The sequence below is a fragment of the Silene latifolia genome, chromosome 11 (genome assembly GCF_048544455.1).
Source record: "Silene latifolia isolate original U9 population chromosome 11, ASM4854445v1, whole genome shotgun sequence".
Classification (NCBI taxonomy): Eukaryota; Viridiplantae; Streptophyta; class Magnoliopsida; order Caryophyllales; family Caryophyllaceae; genus Silene; species Silene latifolia.
In genome coordinates, this window is record NC_133536.1 from 43176268 (window position 1) to 43197940 (window position 21673).

At 40.5% G+C, this 21673-nt stretch overlaps 1 protein-coding gene across 2 annotated transcripts; it reads right to left on the bottom strand.

The window, feature by feature from the left end:
- Nucleotides 1-12676: 12676 nt before the first annotated feature.
- On the bottom strand, nt 12677-19749 carry LOC141611568 (putative pentatricopeptide repeat-containing protein At1g03510). 2 transcript variants are annotated; one of them, XM_074430145.1, is made up of 4 exons: nt 19573-19749; nt 17031-18870; nt 15349-15445; nt 12677-13049 (listed from the first exon to the last, which is right to left on the bottom strand). In XM_074430145.1, the coding sequence occupies exon 2, from the start codon at nt 18709-18711 to the stop codon at nt 17308-17310; it is 1404 nt and encodes a 467-aa protein (XP_074286246.1). In that variant the 5' UTR covers nt 18712-18870; nt 19573-19749; the 3' UTR covers nt 12677-13049; nt 15349-15445; nt 17031-17307. The 2 variants fall into 2 exon arrangements, with proteins under 2 accessions (XP_074286246.1, XP_074286245.1); XM_074430144.1 differs by lacking the exon at nt 12677-13049 and adding an exon at nt 13069-13606 and having other exon boundaries at nt 19573-19737.
- Between the last annotated feature and the right edge of the window lie 1924 nt (nt 19750-21673).

The following is a 21673-nucleotide window of genomic DNA, read 5'->3' on the forward strand; positions in this document are numbered from 1 at the left end:
TTACTACAATTCTTTTCTTTACTGACGAAATTACTTTTACTACTTAAGCATGCAATTTTAAGAGGATTCTATATTTATATAAATACTAGTATTGGTGCCGGGCTTCGCCCGAGCTACCTCTACTTACCATTAATTTTTTTTTTCATTAAATAAAATTACTTAAAGTCGCATAACCCATAAATTTATCATTAATATATTTTTCTATGATATATCCTAAAATTACAATGAAATAAATTTTGAGACAAATTTACCACTCCCGCTATTAATATTTTACTCTTATTAATGAAACAATAGTAATAACATTTTACTACTTGCCCGTATCATTGTTACTTTCACTACTCCCGCCGTAATTATTGTTACTGTCACTACTGTCGCATTAATATTGATAATTTCACTACTCCCGCCGTAATTATTGTTACTTTCACTATTGCCGCATTAATATTGATTATTTCACAACTCCCGTTGTTGTTTCTACCACTTTCACTAATCTCGCTGATAATATTGTTAATTTTACTATTCAAATGAGTGATTACTATCATATAACTATATCCAATGTTACTACTTAGGCATGCAATTTTAAGAGAATTATGTATTTATATAAATATATTACATATATGCATTAAATCAAATCGAAAGAATTATGCAATATTATATATTATGGAATTAACTTGAATTATTTATAACCTACTTATATTATATTTTTGTATGTTAAATAATTAACATCTCTATACATCTAATAAACTATAAAATTTAATAAAATTGCATAGATTTTAAATTTAATATATAATTTTATGATGATAATAATTAATACCATAAGTGTACATGCTTATACTAATTAATTATTTTATTTTAAGGAAATTGACCATCTTCTTGTCTTCTATAAATATTTAGGAAAATTACCAAGCATCTTCTTTCTTTTAGTCTCCTTGAAATTAACATCTTAATTAATTATTTTATTTTAAGAAAATTGACCATGTTTTAGTCTCTTACAAATGTTTAGGAAAATTACCAAGCTTCTATATAATTTAATTTTAACTCAAACTATATAATATTTGCATTGAGATCCTTTAATCGGGTCCATCACACGGTGCTAGTGATTTAAAACTATATAGTATAATTAATTTGTATAACTTTCTTTAATTACACTGAAATCCCTTGGTTTCTGGATTTAATATATAGTATTGATTGATATTACATATATACATTAAATCAAATCGAAACAATTATGCAATATTATATATTATGGAATCTAACTTGAATTATTTATAACCTACCTATATTATATTTTTGTATGTTAAATAATTAACATCTCTATACATCTAATATATAAAGTTTAATAAAATTGCATAGATTTTGAATTTAATATATAATTTTATGATGATAATAATTAATAGCATAAGTGTACATGCTTATACTAATTAATTATTTTATTTTAAGGAAATTAACCATCTTCTAGTCTTCTATAAATATTTAGAAAAATTACCAAGCATTTTCTTTCTCCTAGTCTCTTTGAAATTGACCATCTTAATTAATTATTTTATTTTAAGGAAATTGACCATCTTAATTAATTATTTTATTTTAAGGAAATTAACTATCTTAATTAATTATTTTATTTTAAGGAAATTAACCATGTTTTAGTCTCTTACAAATGTTTAGGAAAATTATCAAGCTTCTATATAATTTAATTTTAACCCAAACTATATAATATTTGCATTGAGATCCCTTAATCGGGCCCATAACACGGTGCTAGTGATTTAAAACTATATAGTATATATAGATTTGTATAACTTTCTTTAATTACATGGAAGTCCCTTGGTTTCTGGACGGCTCGTCCGCCTACAACGTTCTCATAGGCCGAGTCACTCTGAGCGAGGCCGATGCAGTAATGTCCATCCGGGCCCTGACACTGATGTATGTCTCGGACCGGGGGGAAGTGCATAAACTCGTCTCAAAGGATGAGAAAGACGAAGTGGTCAACGTCCAGATATCTGCCAGAGGGTGCAACATGCAATCCCTCAAAGTGGCGAAGAAGTCAGAGAAGGGGAAGAGCCCATCCTTACAACAGGAGGGCGACCTCATGGATGCAACCGTCGGCATGGTCGAGGGAGCCGAGACCAAAGAAGTGGAAATTGACCCAGGGCGCACCGTAATCGCTTTCGGTGTCAACCTGGAGCCAAAATTCGAGCCGCTCTCCTAGACCCGCCGAGGAAGAACAAAGACGTCTTCGCTTACTCGGCGGCTAGAGATGCCAGGCGTGAGCGGGAGGTAATTGTTCACAAGTCGAACGTACTCTCCACCGCCGCCCGTCAAGCGAAGATGAGGAACTCCTCACCGAGAAAGATGAAGCCATCAAAGCCGAGGTAGATAAATTACTAGCGGCGGGCTTTATCATGCCTTGTACTTATCCCGAGTGGTTAGCTAATGTTGTAATGGTGAAGAAATCATCGAGGGCGTGGAGGATGTGTGTAGATTTTACCAATCTTAATAAAGCGTGCCCCAAAGATTGCTATCCCTTGCCTCGAATAGATAGTTTAATCGACGCCACGGCAGCAGCTACACTATCTTGAGCCTGCTGGACGCCTTCTCAGGGTATCATCAGGTATTTATGGCCGAAGAAGACATGCCTAAATGCGCATTCATCACCAGTAACGACACATACATGTATAAAATGATGCCGTTCGGTTTGAAGAACGCCGGCGCGACTTACACAAGACTGGTGGACAAAGTGTTCCAAAATCAAAAAGGGCGAAACATTGAGGCTTACGTCGACGATGCTATTGTAAAAAGCAAGTCCGACAAATGAGCACTTAGCCGATTTACACGAGACATTTTGTTCGCTAAGGAAATACAAGATGAAACTTAACCCAATGAAATGCAACTTCGGTGTCCTGGTCGGGTAAGTTCCTCGGCGTGCTTGTCGGCGCGCAGGGGGAATTGATGCCAATCCGAAAAAAGTCCAAGCAATCCTGGATCTGCCGGAGCCGAGGAATCGAAAAGAGGTTATGATGTTGATCGGGAGGATGGCGGCTCTAGCCCGTTTTATATCTCGGTCAACCGACAAGAGCACCCCATTCTTCAAAGTGTTGAAGGGAAATAAGGACTTCACTGGGGAGGAACAGAGCACGCCTTTCAAGCAACCGAAAGCTCATCTTCAAACTCTCCCAACCCCGTCCAGGCCGATCTTTGGAGACGCTTTATCTATACATAGCAGATTACCTCGGCCACGGTCGGTCTTCCGTGATCATCGAGAGAAGAAGACAAACAAAGAACACCCAATCTACTTTGTCAGCCATACATTGTTGCCCGCCGAAAGGAATTACCCAATGATTGAAAAAGCAGCCTTTGCTGTCGTCGTTGCCGCAAGGAAACTGAAGCCTACGGTCTTAACCGACCAACCATTGGAGAAAGCATTGGAAAAATTTGAGCAATCCGGCAGGCTCATCAAATGGGCAAGAGAGCTATCCTGCCGCATTCAATACAAGCCGAGGCCCTCGATAAAGGGACAGACACTTGCATTTCTGGCCGAGTGCACATATCAAGAATAGCAAAACCCCGGAGTATGGGAAGTATACACCGACGGGTCCTCCACGGCGAACACTCGAGCCGGATACTTATCATCACCCCAAACGGGGACGAGTTTGAGTACGCCTTGAAATTTACCTTCTCGGCCTCAAACAACGAATCCGAATACGAGGCGGTGATAACTGGAGTCGAGCTAGCTAGAGCTGCCGGGGCGGAGCACATCATTTTGAAAACAGATTCACTTTTAGTGGCTAATCAAATCAGAGGAGAGTACGAGACTCGAGACGACGGAATGGTAAGATACCTGGAAAGGGTAAAAGCTGACACTTCAAAATTGAAATCTTTTCAGATACAATGCATTCCCAGGTCTGAGAACAACCGAGCCGACGCTCTCTCAAAACTTGCCAGTTCAACCATCAAGAATGTCACGAACCGTCTTTGGTGGACATCGAATACCAAAAGCATTACTGAGACCGTCGGCATGGTAGGCGACATAGAGGCCGAGACGACGTGGATGACTCCGATAATGAAATACAAACCGATGAATGAGTTACGGAGGACCGCAGTCTCTCAGAGAAGATAAAGAGGATCGCAACAAGGTACTTGGTGTTTGAAGGAGAATTATACAAGAGGTCCGTGATAAGGCCACTCTTGAAATGTGTCGGCCCCGGCCGACGCGGAGCTAATATCGACGAAATTCACGAAGGCATCTGTGGTCATCACATGGGGGCAAGAACACTAGCCCACAAAGCTCTCCGAGCCGGCTACTTCTGGCCCACCATGCTTGAGGATTCCAGGGCAAAAACAAAAAGTGCAACAACTGTCAGATGCATGCTCCGGTGATACATGCACCTTCCCGAGACCTGCAGCCGGTACTTAGTCCCCTTCCTTTTGCACAGTGGGGGATGGATCTACTAGGGCCGTTTCCAACGTCATCCGGAGGAAGAAAGTACTTGATTGTTGCCGTTGACTACTTCACCAAATGGGTTGAAGCTGTAGCGGTACCTGCCAAGACCACGGCGGCCGTAAGAAAGGTAATCTGGGAAAATGTCATAACTCGTTTGGGTTACCCCAAGTCATGGTATTTGACCACGGCCGAGAGTTTTGGAGCGACACAGTAATGAACTGGTTGGAGGAACTTGGCATCAAATTTGCATACTCCTCCGTCTGCCACCCACAGAGCAACGGACAAAGGAGGCGACCAATAAAACAATCCTCAACGGTTTGAAGAAGACAGTTGAAGACCTAAAGGGAAGATGGGCCGATGAACTACCCGGCGTCCTGTGGTCCCTCCGGACCACGGAGAAGGAAGCAACGAGGTACAGTCCATTCCACTTAGTCTACGGGTCCGAAGCAGTCCTGCCAATTGAAGCAATGGTGCCGACATTCAGAACGGCCACCTTTAACCCGGTTGAAAATGAGGAAGGTCTAAGAGCCTCCCTAGACCTGGTCGAAGAAAGCCGAGATGCAGCACGCCTCAACTTGGTAGTATACCAAAACCGAATGAGAAGAGCCTACAACCGAAGAGTCCACAAAAGGGACTTAAAAGTAGGGGACCTAGTCCTAAGAAAGTCGGCCGCCACAAACAAAGGAAACATTCATGGTAAATTGACGGCTAACTGGGAGGGTCCCTACAAAGTGGTTGAAGAAATGAGGCCGGGTACATACCGGCTGACAGACATGGAGGGTGTGCCTTTGATGAGCCATTGGAACACTGACAACCTCAGGAAATACTTTGTATAGCGGCGGAGGTGTCCAAAACAATTGTTGGCACCCCGGCGCGTGTTTATGCCTAATAAAGGATCATCCAAGTTTTCCATCAAAGTGTTTATCCCCTCCGTAGTCATATCGAGGTAGACGCCACGGCCCAAGCCGGCAAATCACCCCAAGAAGTAGACGCCACTAGCCACAACCAACAAGCGATTGATACTCGCGAAAGCGACCAACATGCCTTAGGAACGTATAAGTACAGTTGAGACGCAATTCTAGCCGCCTCGGCCAACCGAAGGCCTGGCAGAGGAAGCGATCAATATGTCTACAGATACGAACGCTGTCGAGCCGTAACCTCTAGCCGCCTCGGCCAACCGAAAGCCTGGCAGGGGACACAACGGTCGATACGCTAACATGTTTACAACGGCGGTTGGAAACGCAAATCGGACGCCTCGGCCAGACCGAGAGTGAAAGAGGAAGCGACCAACATGCTAACATGTTTAAAGAAAAAGACGTTAAACACAGTTGAGATACGCATTCTAGCTGCCTCGGCCAGGCCGAAGGTAAAAACGAAAAAGCGCTCAATTAATAACGCAAGAAGACAAGTGAAGGATTGTGATCAAAACCCGGCCAAGCCGGGAGCCAATAAACAAGCTTTATTAAAAAATGATTACAAGTAAGGAGAATATAGACGGCGACCGTCCCCATAGGGATAAGCCAAAACACAACCTACCAAAGTTTTACAAAATATAAGGAAAACAAAAGCAAAAGGTTACAGACATATCATTTGAAGCGCCAAAAGATGGCAGGGAGGAAAGGCTTAATAATTGGCCCCCGAACAGCTGAAGCTATCCGAGATGCCGGGTGAGCCTGGTGACGACCGCCCGTCTCCCTATGCCTGTTGCTGCTTGCCATCAGCAACGTTAGCAGCATCGTCTTTGGTGGGCGACCCAGAAGCTGTCTTGGCAGCCTCAACTTTCTTGGCAGCCTCAGCTGCCTTCATCCTCTCAGCTTCCTCCTTGGCCGCCTTAGCCTTCTCAGCAAGGGCTGCCTTCTCCGCGGCCACCTCTTCCTCCTTCTTCACCCTTGCCTCCTCCTTGGCCTTCTCCTCCGCGGCCTTCTCCTTAGCTTCAAGCTTGTCATCAAGCATCTCGTCAAATTTTGGCCACGGAAAGGAGCCATCAAGAGGAAAGAGCTCCCAATCACTTCCCCGGCGGCTTCCTCGGCCAGTCCCGTGATTGGGCGCACATGTTAGGAAGAATCTCGCGTTGGAGCATCTCAATGTCCTCCTCCCTTTGGGCGATGATAGAATCCTTATTCCGAACCACCTTCCCCGGGCCTCGAAACCTGGACCTCCATTCCTCCCTCGCTTAGCATTAAAGTCGGCGACTTTCGAAGGTGGTCACGCCCCTCCGGCGACTTAGCGGCTTGGCCTTCGCGACCTCGGCCTTGGCTCTCTCGGCGAGGATCGCTGTTCGGCGTTCTCCCTAAGTTTTCTCTCGACGGACGCCTCTTCACCTCGGCCTTGGCCCTCTCGGCTTCCTTGTTCGCAGATCGAGTTCAAGCTCGAGCCGCTCGAGCTGTGGAGCAGCTTCAAAGAATGGTCTTCTCTTGCTCCACAATAAGAGCACCGGCCGTATCGGCCACTTCGACAAAGATCCTGGCCAAACTTAGGCCCTCCGACCTAACTTGGATGGGGGTAGGCTGAGGGAAGGAGGTGACAACGGTGGCATCTTGACCACTTGCTCGCGCAGCTTTTCTTCTCGACGCCGTTCAACAGCGTGCCTTGACGACGGCGGTTGATCTACAAAAATTCAATTAAAGCATCCGTGTCAACATACATGGACATACCGTAGAGCTGTCATCGGAACGCCTAATGAACCAGAAGCTAAGTCCGAGCCACGGGATAGATCTGTACCATGCTTGTCCTTCTTGGTCGGAGGTCGCATTTCTTTGCCGGCGAGAGAGAGCGTGAGAAGCATCAACGGCACGGTAGGCTCTTTCCTCTTACGGAAGAGAGGGGTTTCCATCGCAAGGTGACCACCTCCTCGGCGGTAATATCAACGACCTCCACCGTCTCCTTTTCGATCAAGGGAGTGGAGGTGGAACTGATGTTGACGTCGTCGCCGCCGAAGACTTTGTCTTCCGCGTTCGGCGCGGTATGTTACCGAAGAACCTTCGCCCGGGCGCCGTCGTATTTAAGCCCTTCACCGATCCATGAGATCATTCGGCGGCGTTCGCGATCACGAGTCCGAGCCTTAGGGTGCAAATTAACAACCGTCTTGTCCTTGGCAAGTCCCATTCTCCTAAGGATATCTTCGACAGTCCGAACCGAAATGGTCTCGCAAAGGAAACGAAGCAACAAATAAGTAAAAGAAATAAATCAAAGTTCAAATAACGAAACATTAAAAGCGAGAGATGGGCCTCACACCGACCCCACTCACCCCGTTCGAGGGCCGGGTGAGGCCGACGTGGCGAGCGCTTATCCTGAAGAATGATCTCGCGTCGGGGAATCCATCCCTTCGATCCCATTCTTCTCCGCCTCAAACAGCCTCATCGCCCGCTTCTCATCCGCATTAAGAAGGACCTTGCAAGTCCATCTTAAGCTTACTCCGGGAGACCCGTTTGTCATGCTCCGCCTTAGTCTCGCACCGCAAATTGACTTGTCTTTGGAAGGACCGGGCGGGGATAATCCTCCGAACCTCAACGTACACCCACCGATCTTTCCAAATCCTTGCAGAAGAAAGCTTATCAACGGAGACGTAACCCGCTCTCGTCGCACGCCGTACCACCCAACGCGACCAGGGCCGACGGCCAAGATGATGAATCCGGCGGAATAAGTTCACCGTCGGGACCTCCCCTTGAAAAGGCAGAGCCACACAAAGCCGACTATAGTCCTAATGGCCAACGGGTGCAGTTGGGCCACGGCGACGTTCATGGCTTTAATTATGGCCATAACGTGTTCATTCGGAGGAAACCGGAGTCCATACTCCGGTGTCCGATGTATACGCCGATGCAGCCGGAGGAGGGCAACAGACCGCCCGACCTTCCTCGGAATTACGATACTATACTCCCCGCCGAAGGAGAAGTGACGTTCGAAACGTCGGGACCGGAACAACGCAAACTTGTGGGTCCAAGCACGGTCGGGCGGACCTTACAGGCGTCGCCGTGATCCATGATGTACGGCCTCTCCTCATTAGGATGAGCCCTTTCCTCATCATCACCGTCATCATCAACATCATCATCATCCTCCCAATCCTCCAAAGCTTTTGGATCAACTTCGGGAGAAGGAGACCTAGGGCCCCCAGACCTTATCGGGATGGCGTCTAGTATCTCCTCCTCATCAAGACGCGACGGGGAACCCCCCGGCGCACGGTTACTAGGACCGGCATCAGCAGAGGACATGTTCACAACAAAAAACTTAACAATTAAAAGTTGAAAATTTGTTTGTTTACCTTGAAGAAAAAGTGCTACGCCGGAGTAACGCTCAAGACTAGAGAGAAGTTTCGTCAAAGAAAGTTAAGCAAGAAGAAAATTTTTGAGAAAATGAATTTGGAAGGCCAAATTCAGGGGCTAACTCTCCTATTTTTAGGGCAAAGCCCACTCAATCCGACCAATCAGGGCAAAGCCCATGAAGCGTCAACCAATCAACAACGAGACACATGTCAAGCATGCAAAATGGGAAGGTCAATCGACAAACGGTTACAAAACTTCTTCAACACGCTCCTTGACAGAATGCCAATCGACGTATCTTCTTCAACACACCCTTTGGTATCTACTTGCCAAACGGCCCGCCGATTCAACCAAGCTTGGCGGACCTACTGGGGCAATCAAAAGCACACGGCACTCACAACCTCGGTCTCGGCCAACGCCACTTTCTTTTCCACATCTGATGTCCATTACACATCCATGTGGAGGGGGATATGATACGGCCTAAGCGAACCAAGCCGAGGTAGAAGAAGCGGGCGTAAAAATTTTTACTTGCGCAGAATACGCTCAACACTCACTCATGAAGGTCCATACCACGGCATAGACTACGCCGGGGCAAATTGATGGGGCATATTCTGCACCCGCTGACCAAGTCAACATATTGAGCAAGGTCAAAGATACCCACAGCAAGTCAACGACTTAGACAGCCTAACCGACGCAACCTGTCGGCCTGTCACCTATGTCCCGGCCACGGCGACTAGCCAGCCGGGGCACATATCCGCGTACTCATATTCAAGACCCCTCGGCGGCGAGTCAACAGGGCCTGCCGGCTTGCCATGGGTCCCTCGGCCGAGGGTAGATCAGTCTTTCCACCTGCTAGCCACTTGGCCACTTGGTCACTACGTGACAAAAGGTGAAAGTCTATAAATACTCCTCAACCCTTATTGAGGAAATGATCCACAATTTAATCTAAACACCTCATAATCTGGTAATATCTTCCTTATCTCTCTACAACATATACTTCGCCAAGTAACACATAACTTATCTCTTTAAGTTCACTGACTTGAGCGTCGGAGTGAGTACGCTCGGCCAAAGCCGAGCCCTCAGTTTGTTCATTGTTTCAGGAGAGGCCGAAAGAAGGATTTAATCAAAGACGTCATTCTACAAGCCACGAGTGGTAACGAATAACTGCTTCGGAATTACACCCGGAACAAATATATAGTATTGATTGATTGATATGTAATTCTTTTTAGGGTTTTCACTTTATTTCTCTAATATATGCGAGGAGTATTTTATTGAAATGAGGTGAAAATATAGATTTGTCGAGGGAGTATGTAATTCTTTCTATTTGGTACGATTTTCAAATTCGAGTTAGTGAATTGTACAAACGATTGTATGTATAACATATATGTTATATTGGTAATTTTTTAAGGGAGTTATTCAATCTGTTCTTTACAAAGTTATTGAACTTAGCTATTAACCTTGCTATCTTTACCATCTTAATGTAACTACAACCAGTTGTAGGAACTTTTTTGTTTCCATTTTAACGCGCTCTTTATACTTTAGTGAAATGACGTGTGTAGATGAAAAAAAAACACTGCCATTTGCATACGCTCAATAGCTTGCGAAACATATATGAGGTGGAAAACCAATGATAGAACTCAAAGAGGAAAGAGTAAAAGGCCAGTTATTAGACCTGGACAACATTGTAGGTTAGCCTGGCCCGGCCAGCCCACGAGCCCTTCATTTCCTTAGCCCACAAACCCGTATGTCCTCCCTTGGCCGGGCTCGGGTTGTGATATGTGTAGCGCCCCCCCCCCTCTTTCCTGTCAAACCCGGCAACCCATAAACTAGGCCGGTTCAGGGCCACTCATTCACCCGCCCGACCCATCTTGGCCCGCCTCCCCTTGGCCCGTGGTGTCAGCTGGGACCAACCCCACAATAGCTCGGCCGATGTCCACTTCTAAGGCTATTACAAAAAAAGATGAGTTATATATTTTGTTATTTCGAGATGTAATATTCCAATAGTCCCTTACTCAGCGAAGCCTCCACGAAGAAGCTCAAATTCCTAAATGATGATGGTTTACATTTTTAATTGATCAAATAAAGATTTACCTCACCTTACTATTTGCCAAGATTAGACAAGACAATTCAAGTGAAATGTGAGGTTGAGAGAAGAAACAAGGAAAATTAAGAAAACAAACAAAACCGAAGTTGAGAGCATGTAACCTAGTTCACACTCAATTATTATGAATACATGACCTTAACCTCATGTTTATCATAGTGGATTAGGTTCTATATATCTTCTTGGCTTGAAACTCTGCACCGAATTATTAGGCATTATTGTTCAACCAAATCTTGATTATTAGACAACAAAGTCTTTAACATAATCCTTTAATCAAGGACTTTGCTGTTTGTTTCATAATGACCAAACTATGCATCATCATAGATTTGGCAGATTAATCCAAACACAAATCACAAATGTATGGCTAGTATCAACAATACAATATCAAAATCGAGTCTGAGAAACATAGACGGGTATCATCAAAGTGATCGATATATACGCTTTTCAGTCACACCATGATGCATGTACTAGTTAAGTGAAACTTCTACGTCCTAACTAGCTAACAAACTCCTTAAGAAACATAAGCACATGGAAATTTAAGTACATTTCCTCAACTTTGTTCTATAGTCTATACCCACCATGATTACATCACTAATGAATGTTCAGTTAGACTACTAATGTCTGTTTTATCTATAAAACGAATTCAATAATACTAGCTTATGGTGATATACTGCTAATATGAACAAAACTTTTAACATTTCCTAGGTAACTTATCTGGTCATTTAATTGGTATTTATTTGACTCGTCATATAGTTTAAGACAGAAGTTTCCGTCTTAAACAAGAATTTGTGAATATTCGTCATGGTCCTTGCTTTATTTGAATTCACGGACTCAATGGTACTGTACTGCAAAAGTACAATCACAAAAAAACCAAGTTAGTTTAATTTGGTATTTTGTGATTGTATAGACTTGTGATTCTGTAGAACTCACTGTCAGTAAGTAATAAGTGGACATGTGTAACATTCCACATGTAATCTGCAAAACTATATACTTGTAGTTTCTTGACAAAATACAGTTACAGTTGAGAAAACAAATGAGAGTACAGATTGACCAAGTGATGACTAACTAGTCAACAAACACTCAAATAATTTAGTTTATCTTAAAACTAGGGGCATAGGAGGTAGTATTAATGTATTATTATTATTATTATTGTATTTATATGGTATTAGGAAGATCTTCATGATCCTTTTAGGAGGACTACAACCTTACTTTAATCAGTCCGTCATGCTTAAGCCTAAAGCATCATTTCTGTACATTGTATTCCATGGGTGTTTTTGTTTTCTCAGTATTGTTTCTATTTTAAATTACAAGGAAACAATATGGTATCGATCTCAAGATATAACCAGCTTGTAGAACCATCGACTTTCAAACTAATTTCAAGGATTTGGACATGAATATCCGATTTTGTCTATAAAAACAATGTTTAGATAGTGAAACTACTTGAGGGCAATTTTTTAGGCTAATAAGGTTTGAATCCAGGTTATGAGTACCACATCTCATAACTTTACCAATGATATAAAAGGGAAATAATGGTCGAGTACGGGTAATGAAGGGTGAATATAGGAGGTGATGGAACCACCATCCCTATAATTATCTCACTCTCTTGCTCGTTTTCACCCTCTACCATCATCCTCGTCGTCTCAGTTTTAGTTCATTTGAGACACAGTAGTAACAATTTCTCCCAATTCCAAACAAGTCTTAACCTGACAATGATTCAATATCTTATCGTTTCTGTTTCATCCACAACTCACCCTCACCCATTTAAAGTTGTTCATTCGATTCTCACGTTGATCCATGAGAGTGCAATCACGAAATTTTCACCCTCACAATTAAAATGTGTAAATAAGAAATATTTGAGACGGTAAACATTTGAATGAACTTACGCTTAAATCAAACAACTTAACATTTAACAATCACGAAATTTGATTTACATATTCAGGGAATAGTTTAACATTAATACAGAACATCTTCTATCAAATTACATAGTTTTATTTTCAATTAATCATAAATAAATATACATTTAGGTTATCGGCAAGGTGATTAAGGGGTGATGAACGATCATCCAATCCTACCTTAAATTTACTCATCAATATACCCTAAATTCGAAACTAAAAAGTCTGTCATTCATATTCCACACATAAATTTAGAGTGGATGAATATCCACAGTTGTGAGAGTGAGCTTGTCGTGCCTAATCTCAGGTCTCGACTCTGAGGAACTTAAACCAGCAAAATTGTTGAATCAAGAAAGCAAAAACGTAGGTACCTGACAAATTTAACAAGAATAGCAACCGGATGTAAAACAAATAATTAGGCAGTTAGTACTATTCATTTCGGCCGAAAAAGGACCAAGCATAAATCACATAACCACCATGGTTTATATCCATTTATGGATTTTAAATAGTGTGGACCATTAAACAATGATTCAAGGCCTTCATAATATGCAACAAAACTCAAATTTATTCGTATGAAGAAAAAGGAAGAGCTAACAACAATACCAAACATTAAAATCTATCACAATTCATAAATTCTTGTTTGATGCTTCAACCAACTTATTTAAAACAGACACTATCTGTCTTAAGCTTAATACGGATCAAATATATTCAGAACAAAAGCAGAATGCATTGAAAAAGGTAAAAAGTTTGTCCTATATATATCCATGTGGCATGATATTTCACCCGTCTTAAACTTAAAATCTATCTATCTTGTTTAATGCTTCAACCAACTTAGATCTACCAAATCTTGACATTTTTTTTGGCCATAAAAAGGGGTAAACCTGTAGCAATAAGGACTCTTTCCGTGGTCCTAATGGTGAATACAACACTGCCAAAATGGGGAATGCAAATGCATTAGTAAACTACTAGAAATGCACGCCATTAGTTTATGTACGTATCTATCTCTATATTGAATTTTTGTGGGGCAAATTTCGTACGTCAGAGTTATAAGCCTTAAAATGCCAAATCTCCAAAGGGACTACGGATCGAGCTACTTTTGTACTGGTAGGGGACTCTATAGCAATTAGCGGTACCACATAAACAATGGTCGACGATGTACAAATCACTATTCATCAATATCGACCGTATTGACCTACGCTCCTACGCTATCACCACAATATAGCATCGAAATCAGAATGATTTGGATCACACGAAAATTGTTGTATAATGACTTGTGACCCGAAATTGTAATAAAAGCAGTTGGTTAACACTGTGATCATGGGCAAATAAGTTCTTACATTCTCCGTTGAACTCACATAATAATTAAGTTAATGTTTTAACAGAAGCGATAAAAGATAAAGAGAGCAGAAAGAAAACAACACACAAAGACGGTGTGTTAGCTACGTCCAGAGGGCAAAGGGACGAGGGTTTCATTGATATTGAGGAGATTATAGATATTTGAGATTCAGATTGTTATGACTTATGATATGCATAACTGTTAGGGTGTGGCTTAGAGAATTTAGATAATACTCTCTAAGACCAATACAAAATAACCTAGAAAAAGAACAAAATAGAACCCTAACCCCTCCTAATTAGATAGGGTTTGGGTGGTTTGCTACTTGTATTTCCCTATAATTTCACTTATTTTTATATTATTTTTAATATTCCTACACATTATTTAGGGACTCATTTATCATTTTGGTGTTATGTTGGCACACTATAACACAAGGAATATAGTATGATGAGCCAAGTTGCCAAGTAATTGTCTATGTTAGAAACTATCCCATGCATATTGACATGTTCTGTGGTCATCATCTACAAGAATGTGTAGAAATTTAGAAGAAATCGGTGCAAAAATATGAAATATGTGCCCATCAAGCTCAACAATGACCCACACCAGCAAACATCAAAAGGATTTTTTCGATAATATTTAATCGTGGCCATAGCTCTCTCTTATGCACATGTAACCCATGTTACTCTTGCCCTCCTACATTTCTCTATGTGGATATGAGAGACTTATAGCCGTACTCTCGATACTCGGCACTTGATACTTGGACACTTCGATAATTCATTTTTAGTGATATGACAAGTTTTTAATAAAATAGCGGAGTTAGATACTTAGAATGGAAACTTTGTTGGATTTTCTAATCCACCCTTTGAATAATATCAAAGGGTTCGTAAGAGATCAAAAGTAATTATTATTAGAGTATAAACACTACAATGCGGAGTAATGATTAGAAATAACCTGATGTTTTTATTTTTCAAAAAAGCCACAACGGCGATACAATGAAAGAGAGGTTAGGGGATTCGAACATGTGACCTATTACCGAATACCCACAGTACCTCCATCTTAATGACAAGGCTAAGACATATTCAATGACAGAGCATGTAACTAAACACAATACTCTAACGAGTCAAGTCTAACGGTACGTGAACTACATTAGTTGTTCTGTAGGTTCAATTAGGTGCATAATCAACTCTGAGTCTCTGACTGAGGCACTAGAACATCATCGTCCAATGTACATGGAACCCAGATGATGACGCATCAATTAGAATGACAAAATAAAAGCTACTTTATCGACCCACTTCAGAAAAAAAGCTAAGATTGTGAAAGATGAGAAATCATAATACCTGTTATTAGTCATTTGATGGATAGCATTCACAAGAGCTAGGCTATAAGCACATGGAATCCTGCTGAAATTGGAGGCAGACTTCTTTAATTCTCAACCTGTATCAAACATTGACGAGGACCGACTATCAGTATACGATGTTGATTGAAGTCCTCCCACAAATGACCCTACTTAATCACATGCAGTTAGAAAATTAGAGATTTTTGAGCAAACAATGGTTCTTCATACATGATGCATGTATGTAATGTAGCTCAAATTGACAATTTTACTCTTGATTTCATTTCACACGAACTATGAACCATCACTTCAGATTTCCATTTTCAATGGAGCCGAAGAGTCTGTATATGTTTGGTTTCGGCTTATCATGGAACAAAGCAAAATGGAACACGTAGTAGTCATGCAATGCAGTTCTCAACACAATTTTCATTAATAGTCAACCGTAAACAGTCTTACAACCCCGTTATTCAAGAGCCCTTGAGTCACTGGTAAAGTTTGTTATCATGGACCCGCTTCGAGTAAAGTTTCACTCATATTACTAACATGATGAACAGAGTATAAGCTCACAGAATGATTTCATGGAAATTACAACATTTACTAAATGTCAGCTGTCCAGAACCCATGTCAAAAGCATATAAGACATTTATTCTACCAGCTGTAGCCACCAGCCCACCACACATGCAGTATGAACATAGCATTGATCCATCAATCAGCTGACTCTCTAGTCTCTAATCTTTGATTAGAACCCTTGATTATACGCATTACCAACTTAATGATGTTAAGCAAATTCAATGCAGTCACATTATCAATGGCCCCCTCGTACGCTTTTTAAGAAAATATCACACAATAGTGAAGTAATTCAAGATTGCATAACTGATTATTTGGAGTACATTTCAAAACAGAAGACAACGAAGACAAATTAGCAATCTTTATTTTAAGCATGGCCTTTGCAGACTATGTGACGGCAACATAAACCAACCAAGTATAACATTGGGAGGATGAGGCCTACGATAAATGGTTTTTCACCGGTTTACAGTTAAAAGTGTCCAGACGATGACTAAATGGCTCTTAGACATGCAATAAGCATGAGTTTCTATGGACATGGAACAAAATCTGGTAAAATATTTCAAAATACGAGTAGTAAATAAATAAACCATATATGACGTGACCTCATAAAAAATTATTGTGAGACCGCCTCTTGAAAAATAGTAAACATTTCAGCTTAAAACCCTCACTTTAGGTAAGCTAACAGCATTTAGTACAAGGCCTTGTTTGGATATTGGAATTTGGAGGGGAGAAAAAATAGATCCCTCCATTTCTGTCCTAGAAGGCAAATTATTTTCCCTTTTACAAAGGAAACACTTCGAGGGAAAACCTGCTCCCTCCATTCCCCCAACCCTTCCCTTCTCTCCCTTTCCCTTCCCTCTTTCCCCTCCCCTCCCTTTCCATCCATTTTTTTGTATCCAAACAATGGGTAAATCTTGGTTTCCGCAAGGAATGAGGAAACATGATACTATAAATGTCTGATGCGATTTCTAAAGTAAAGAACCAAAGTTATTATGTCTTCCTAACTTTTGAAATGTGAGCATTTAGAATAGAGCATGCATACTCAGATATTCAAAAAGCATTATTATGGAGGCATTTAATTGTTCACCATAAGTAGTTTGCAGTCTGAAAGATGCTGACCTGATACATAAGCCACTGGCCGCTGCAAGGTTTCACGTTTATTGCCAATAGAACTTGTGAAATTCACATGTACATACAGATTAATCTTACTGTATCGTTTACAATGCACCTCCTGGTAGCATCATGTAATAATATGGGTTAAAAGCATATTCTACATCAGCAATCTTCTGTCGAAGTTTTACCCAAAAACTGTGCTCCCTACAATTTTTCCAGTACATACAAGACACTAGGTACACATAACTATGCAACCTCCTTCTTTCTTAATTCAACTTGTTATCTATACCCAGCTACAACCAGCATCTTTCTTCATCCCTTGCTCTTTCATCAGAATCGTCAAGGCCTCAGTCTCATCCCACATGCCAAGCTTAGCATATGTGTTTGACAGTAGAGCCATAACTCCTGCATTTTGAGGATCCAATTCAAGCGCCTTCTTAACAACCATCTTAGCCAATGAAATATTGCCTCGCTCTTTGCAGGCATTAAGCAATGCTCCCCATAATGAGACACATGTGTCATGCCCTTTGCACGGCATCGCACTGACAACTTCCAATGCTCTCTCCAACTCACCAGCCCTAGAAAGCAAATCAACTAAACAACTATAGTGCTCTTGTCCAGGTTCAAGGTTGAAGTCATTTTTCATGGATTTAAAATACGAGAGACCAAGGTCAACTTGACCAGTGTGAGCACAAGCTGATATCACAGTAACAAAGGCTACCTTGTCAGGCCTCACACCTTCCCTTAACATGTCATGATAGAGCCTAATCACTTCTGGATAATTCCCATTTCTGCCATATAACCCTAGCATTGAGGTCCACAAAACAACATCCCTCTTTTGTTTTAAACCAAATTCAAGTCCAGATAAATTAAAAACTTGCAGAGCTTTAACTATGGAGCCACACCTACCATACATTTCGATCAATGAGCTCAGGAGGACTATATCAGTTTCTAAGCCAGAGGTTGTGCGGAGCACATAGCCATGGACCTGTTTACCTAAGCTAGTTGCATAGAGCCCGGCACAGGCACATAAAGCTGCTGTTAGAGTGAAGTAATCATAGTTCAGACTGAGCTGAGGCATCTGTCTAATCATTTCAATTCCTCTGGCCCACAACTTGGCTTCACTATAGCCAGCTAGAAGTGCATTGACGCAAAATGAGTTCTTCATCGGAATTTCAATAAATGCCTTCTCAGCATCATTAATAAATAGTGACCTAGAATAAAGACCTACAACAGCGCTCCCTAAGAATACACTAGATGACCAACCTGACTTCCCTAAATGGGCATGGACTTGCTTACCAAAACTTACTGCTTTAACACTTGACGCAGCAGTTAAAGAACTACATAGTGCATAAGTATCCAATGGAATGCCATGAGTGTGCATTAAAGAACACGTCTTAATTGCCGAAACAGGGAGCCCATTTTGACAAAAATCAGCTAGTAACATGTTAAAGGGTAATGGATTACAAAAATTCATGGAAGAGAAGAAGCTCGTAAGGATTTGGTTGCTTTTATGAGACTGTATAGAAGTGCATGAGAAAATAAGTTTGGTGAAGATGCTAAATGAACTAAAAAATGACCCCCTTCGAAGCAAGTGTCCATGAAGTTTTTTCACCTCTTTGAGATTTTTCGTTGAAGTAAAATGGTTGAGTGAGCGAATGACAAACCCTTCATCGCTGCAATACATTCCGCCTTTCCACTTAATTTGCCTTTATTCACAACCTATTGATGCACAAAACCAGTAATCAATGGCTTTTATAAGCTAATGTACTTGCTTCCGTCCACCATTGTTTATCTACTTCACCAAACAATTTGCATATCTTAGAAGCTGCAACTCCAAAAATAACTGCAACCAAAGATGGAGATCAGAAAACCGCATAAGTGCATAAAAATCAGTAGCCAGCCGGCCTACCAAGTATGTCGTGATGCTAGTGCATGAGCTACGACTTGGGCTCAAATTTCCCGAGCCTATGGTGGTGACTTGCAAGTTGCAACGAAACTACAGCTCGGGTAGCACACGACAACACAAGCTCAGTTGTGTAAAAGCATCACCTGATGACAAAGGGGTAGCTAGCAAGCTTACACCGAGTGATGGAAAATGTACACAATATTATAAAGTTCAAATCTGTATTTTCCTTCTAAGTTACTACGGAGTACTACGTATAAAACAATCGGGTTCAACTAATCCATCCTGACCTAAAATCATCGATCAGTATTTTAAACTTTTAAGTTTTAACCCTTAAACTTAAATACTAGCTCCGCCACTAATAACAACCAATAGTGAAGACAATCAATCATTAGCCGGGCAAAAAAAGTTGGTCCGCTAATAACAACCAATAGTGAAATTTCACAGAGGCATATAATCAAACAGATGGTATGCATGCTTAAAAGGCAATGTCACAATGTAACACCGTCTACAAAACAACAATTCAAATCAAATGAGTATCATGTCAATGTGACGCTACGTTTAGGGAATTTGCGCCTATAAGAGGGATAAATCGGCTAAAAACTCAACAAAATGAATAGGAAATAGAATACGGAGACGCACCTATGGCAAATTTACAAGGGAGTATGAATGATTGAATGGCGGTACTATAGAGTATAGACAATGCAAATGTTGTATTTTCACGGGAGAAATACAGTTCGAGACTTCGGGTTAATTCACATTGCACGTGTGGTTTGGGGCTCGCCCCTCATTTTGTACTATAGAGTATGAATGAATGGTAGTACTATAGAGTATAGACATTGCATTTATGGATCAAACCTAGACCGGTTAAATTCTGACATGGCCCGCAAACCCGACTCGACCCGTTTTTCAGGGCGAAAATTTCAACCCGGCAACCCGTTTGACCCCAACCCGAAATGACCTGTTATTTTAGGGTCGAGACCCGATCCGAACGGGTCGATCCGTTGGGTCAAAGGTAAATCAAGAATTTTATTAAAATATTAATATTTATATATTATATTTGAAAAAATAGTTAAAAAAAATTATTTTTTTATTACTTAAAAATACAAACATAATTAAAAAGTCAATTTATATAACTTTTATAATATTTAATAATAAAAGAATTATTAAAAAAAACTTTATTTTAATAATTATGACAATGACTCAATATAACTAATGTAAACATTGAATATGATTAAATATTGATTTTAAATGTGTTTTACATTTTTTTAAAAAATATATTTTTTGATAAAAAAATCATTAAAAAAAAAGCGTTAGAAATTAGTTCTTGACCAGTATTCTGAACTTAACCCGACCCATATGACCCGACCCGTATTCTGACCCGAACCGTATGACCCGACCCGCCCGATCCGTTTGACAGGTCTAATCAAACCACTTTAATCTGTTCGTTTAGGGTTAATTTGGGTCCTCAGGCCGGGTCATCTTTGGGGCAGGTGGTTTCGAGTCAGGTTATTGTGGGTCGGGTCGCTTTTGGGTCCACCTACGTTCGGGTCGGGTTTGAGTCAGGTCGGGTCAATTCGGGTTTTGGGTCATATTCGGGCTATGCAATCTCAGGTCATTATCTGCTCTCGGGTCAACCTTATCGGGTCTGACCATTTTGCCAGGTCTACTCTCTTATTCTATCTTATTATTATCTAACTATTTTAAATCTCGCGCAATGTATGCACATTATATACTGAATTTTTACTTTTTACAGATTACTTATATGTTAAATCGACATCCTATTGATATTAATATTTCACCTCGATAATTTAATCTGAGAAAAAAATGGATCTGTGAAACTAACGAAGAAAATTGAGTAACATATATTTAAGGCAATTGTCTGTCATCATCACACATCACCTACATACTTTACTTCATTTCACTGTTAATCGGTCCACTCATCCATCTTCAATCTCATTTTTCTTTCTTTACATCCCAAAATCTCTTAAAATCACATTTAAACATTCACAAATTGTGTAAAAAAAATTACTGAAAAAAAAATTGTATGAAATAAAATGGCGGATGGGTTGCCCCATGTTTCTACAAGAAAAACCGTAGCAAAAAAGACACCACATAAGAAGAATAATAGAAAAACGATGCATGCAAATAAGCCCAACAAAGGTATTTTAAATTTCAATATTCAACTTTTGATTTCATTTTATGTGGTGTTGTTTTTGGCTCATTTTAGGGTTTGTTGTTCATTTTTTGTTGATTATAGTTGAAATTTTTGCTTGAATGTGCATAGGAGCTATAATAGGATTTGTTGTTAATTATTTCGGTTTTTTTTTTTGGTTTTTTCATTTTTACGGATTTTTGGGTGTTTTAATTTTGGTTCTTTCCGTATTCTATTACATTTCAACTTAGTTTAATATGGTTAATTATATTTCTAGATTTGGACACTTTGTTACTACGTTTGAATATAACTTATTTTAGTTGATCATTATTAGTGAACATATAACTGAGAATGGTAACATATAGAATTAAACTGTCAACAGGGTGACTAGCTTGGGGAAGTTCTCGAGTACTATAAAATGTAACCAATCATAAATTGTTTGTGACCATTTCTGACTTATGCATATATTGTAACATAATATATCGATGTGGTGACAATTTACACTAGTGAAGTGTATTTGTGAAGTATATTTTGTGACCAATTTCTTTGAAATTGTTGCTAAACTGATATGGTTCCATATTCTGTTAC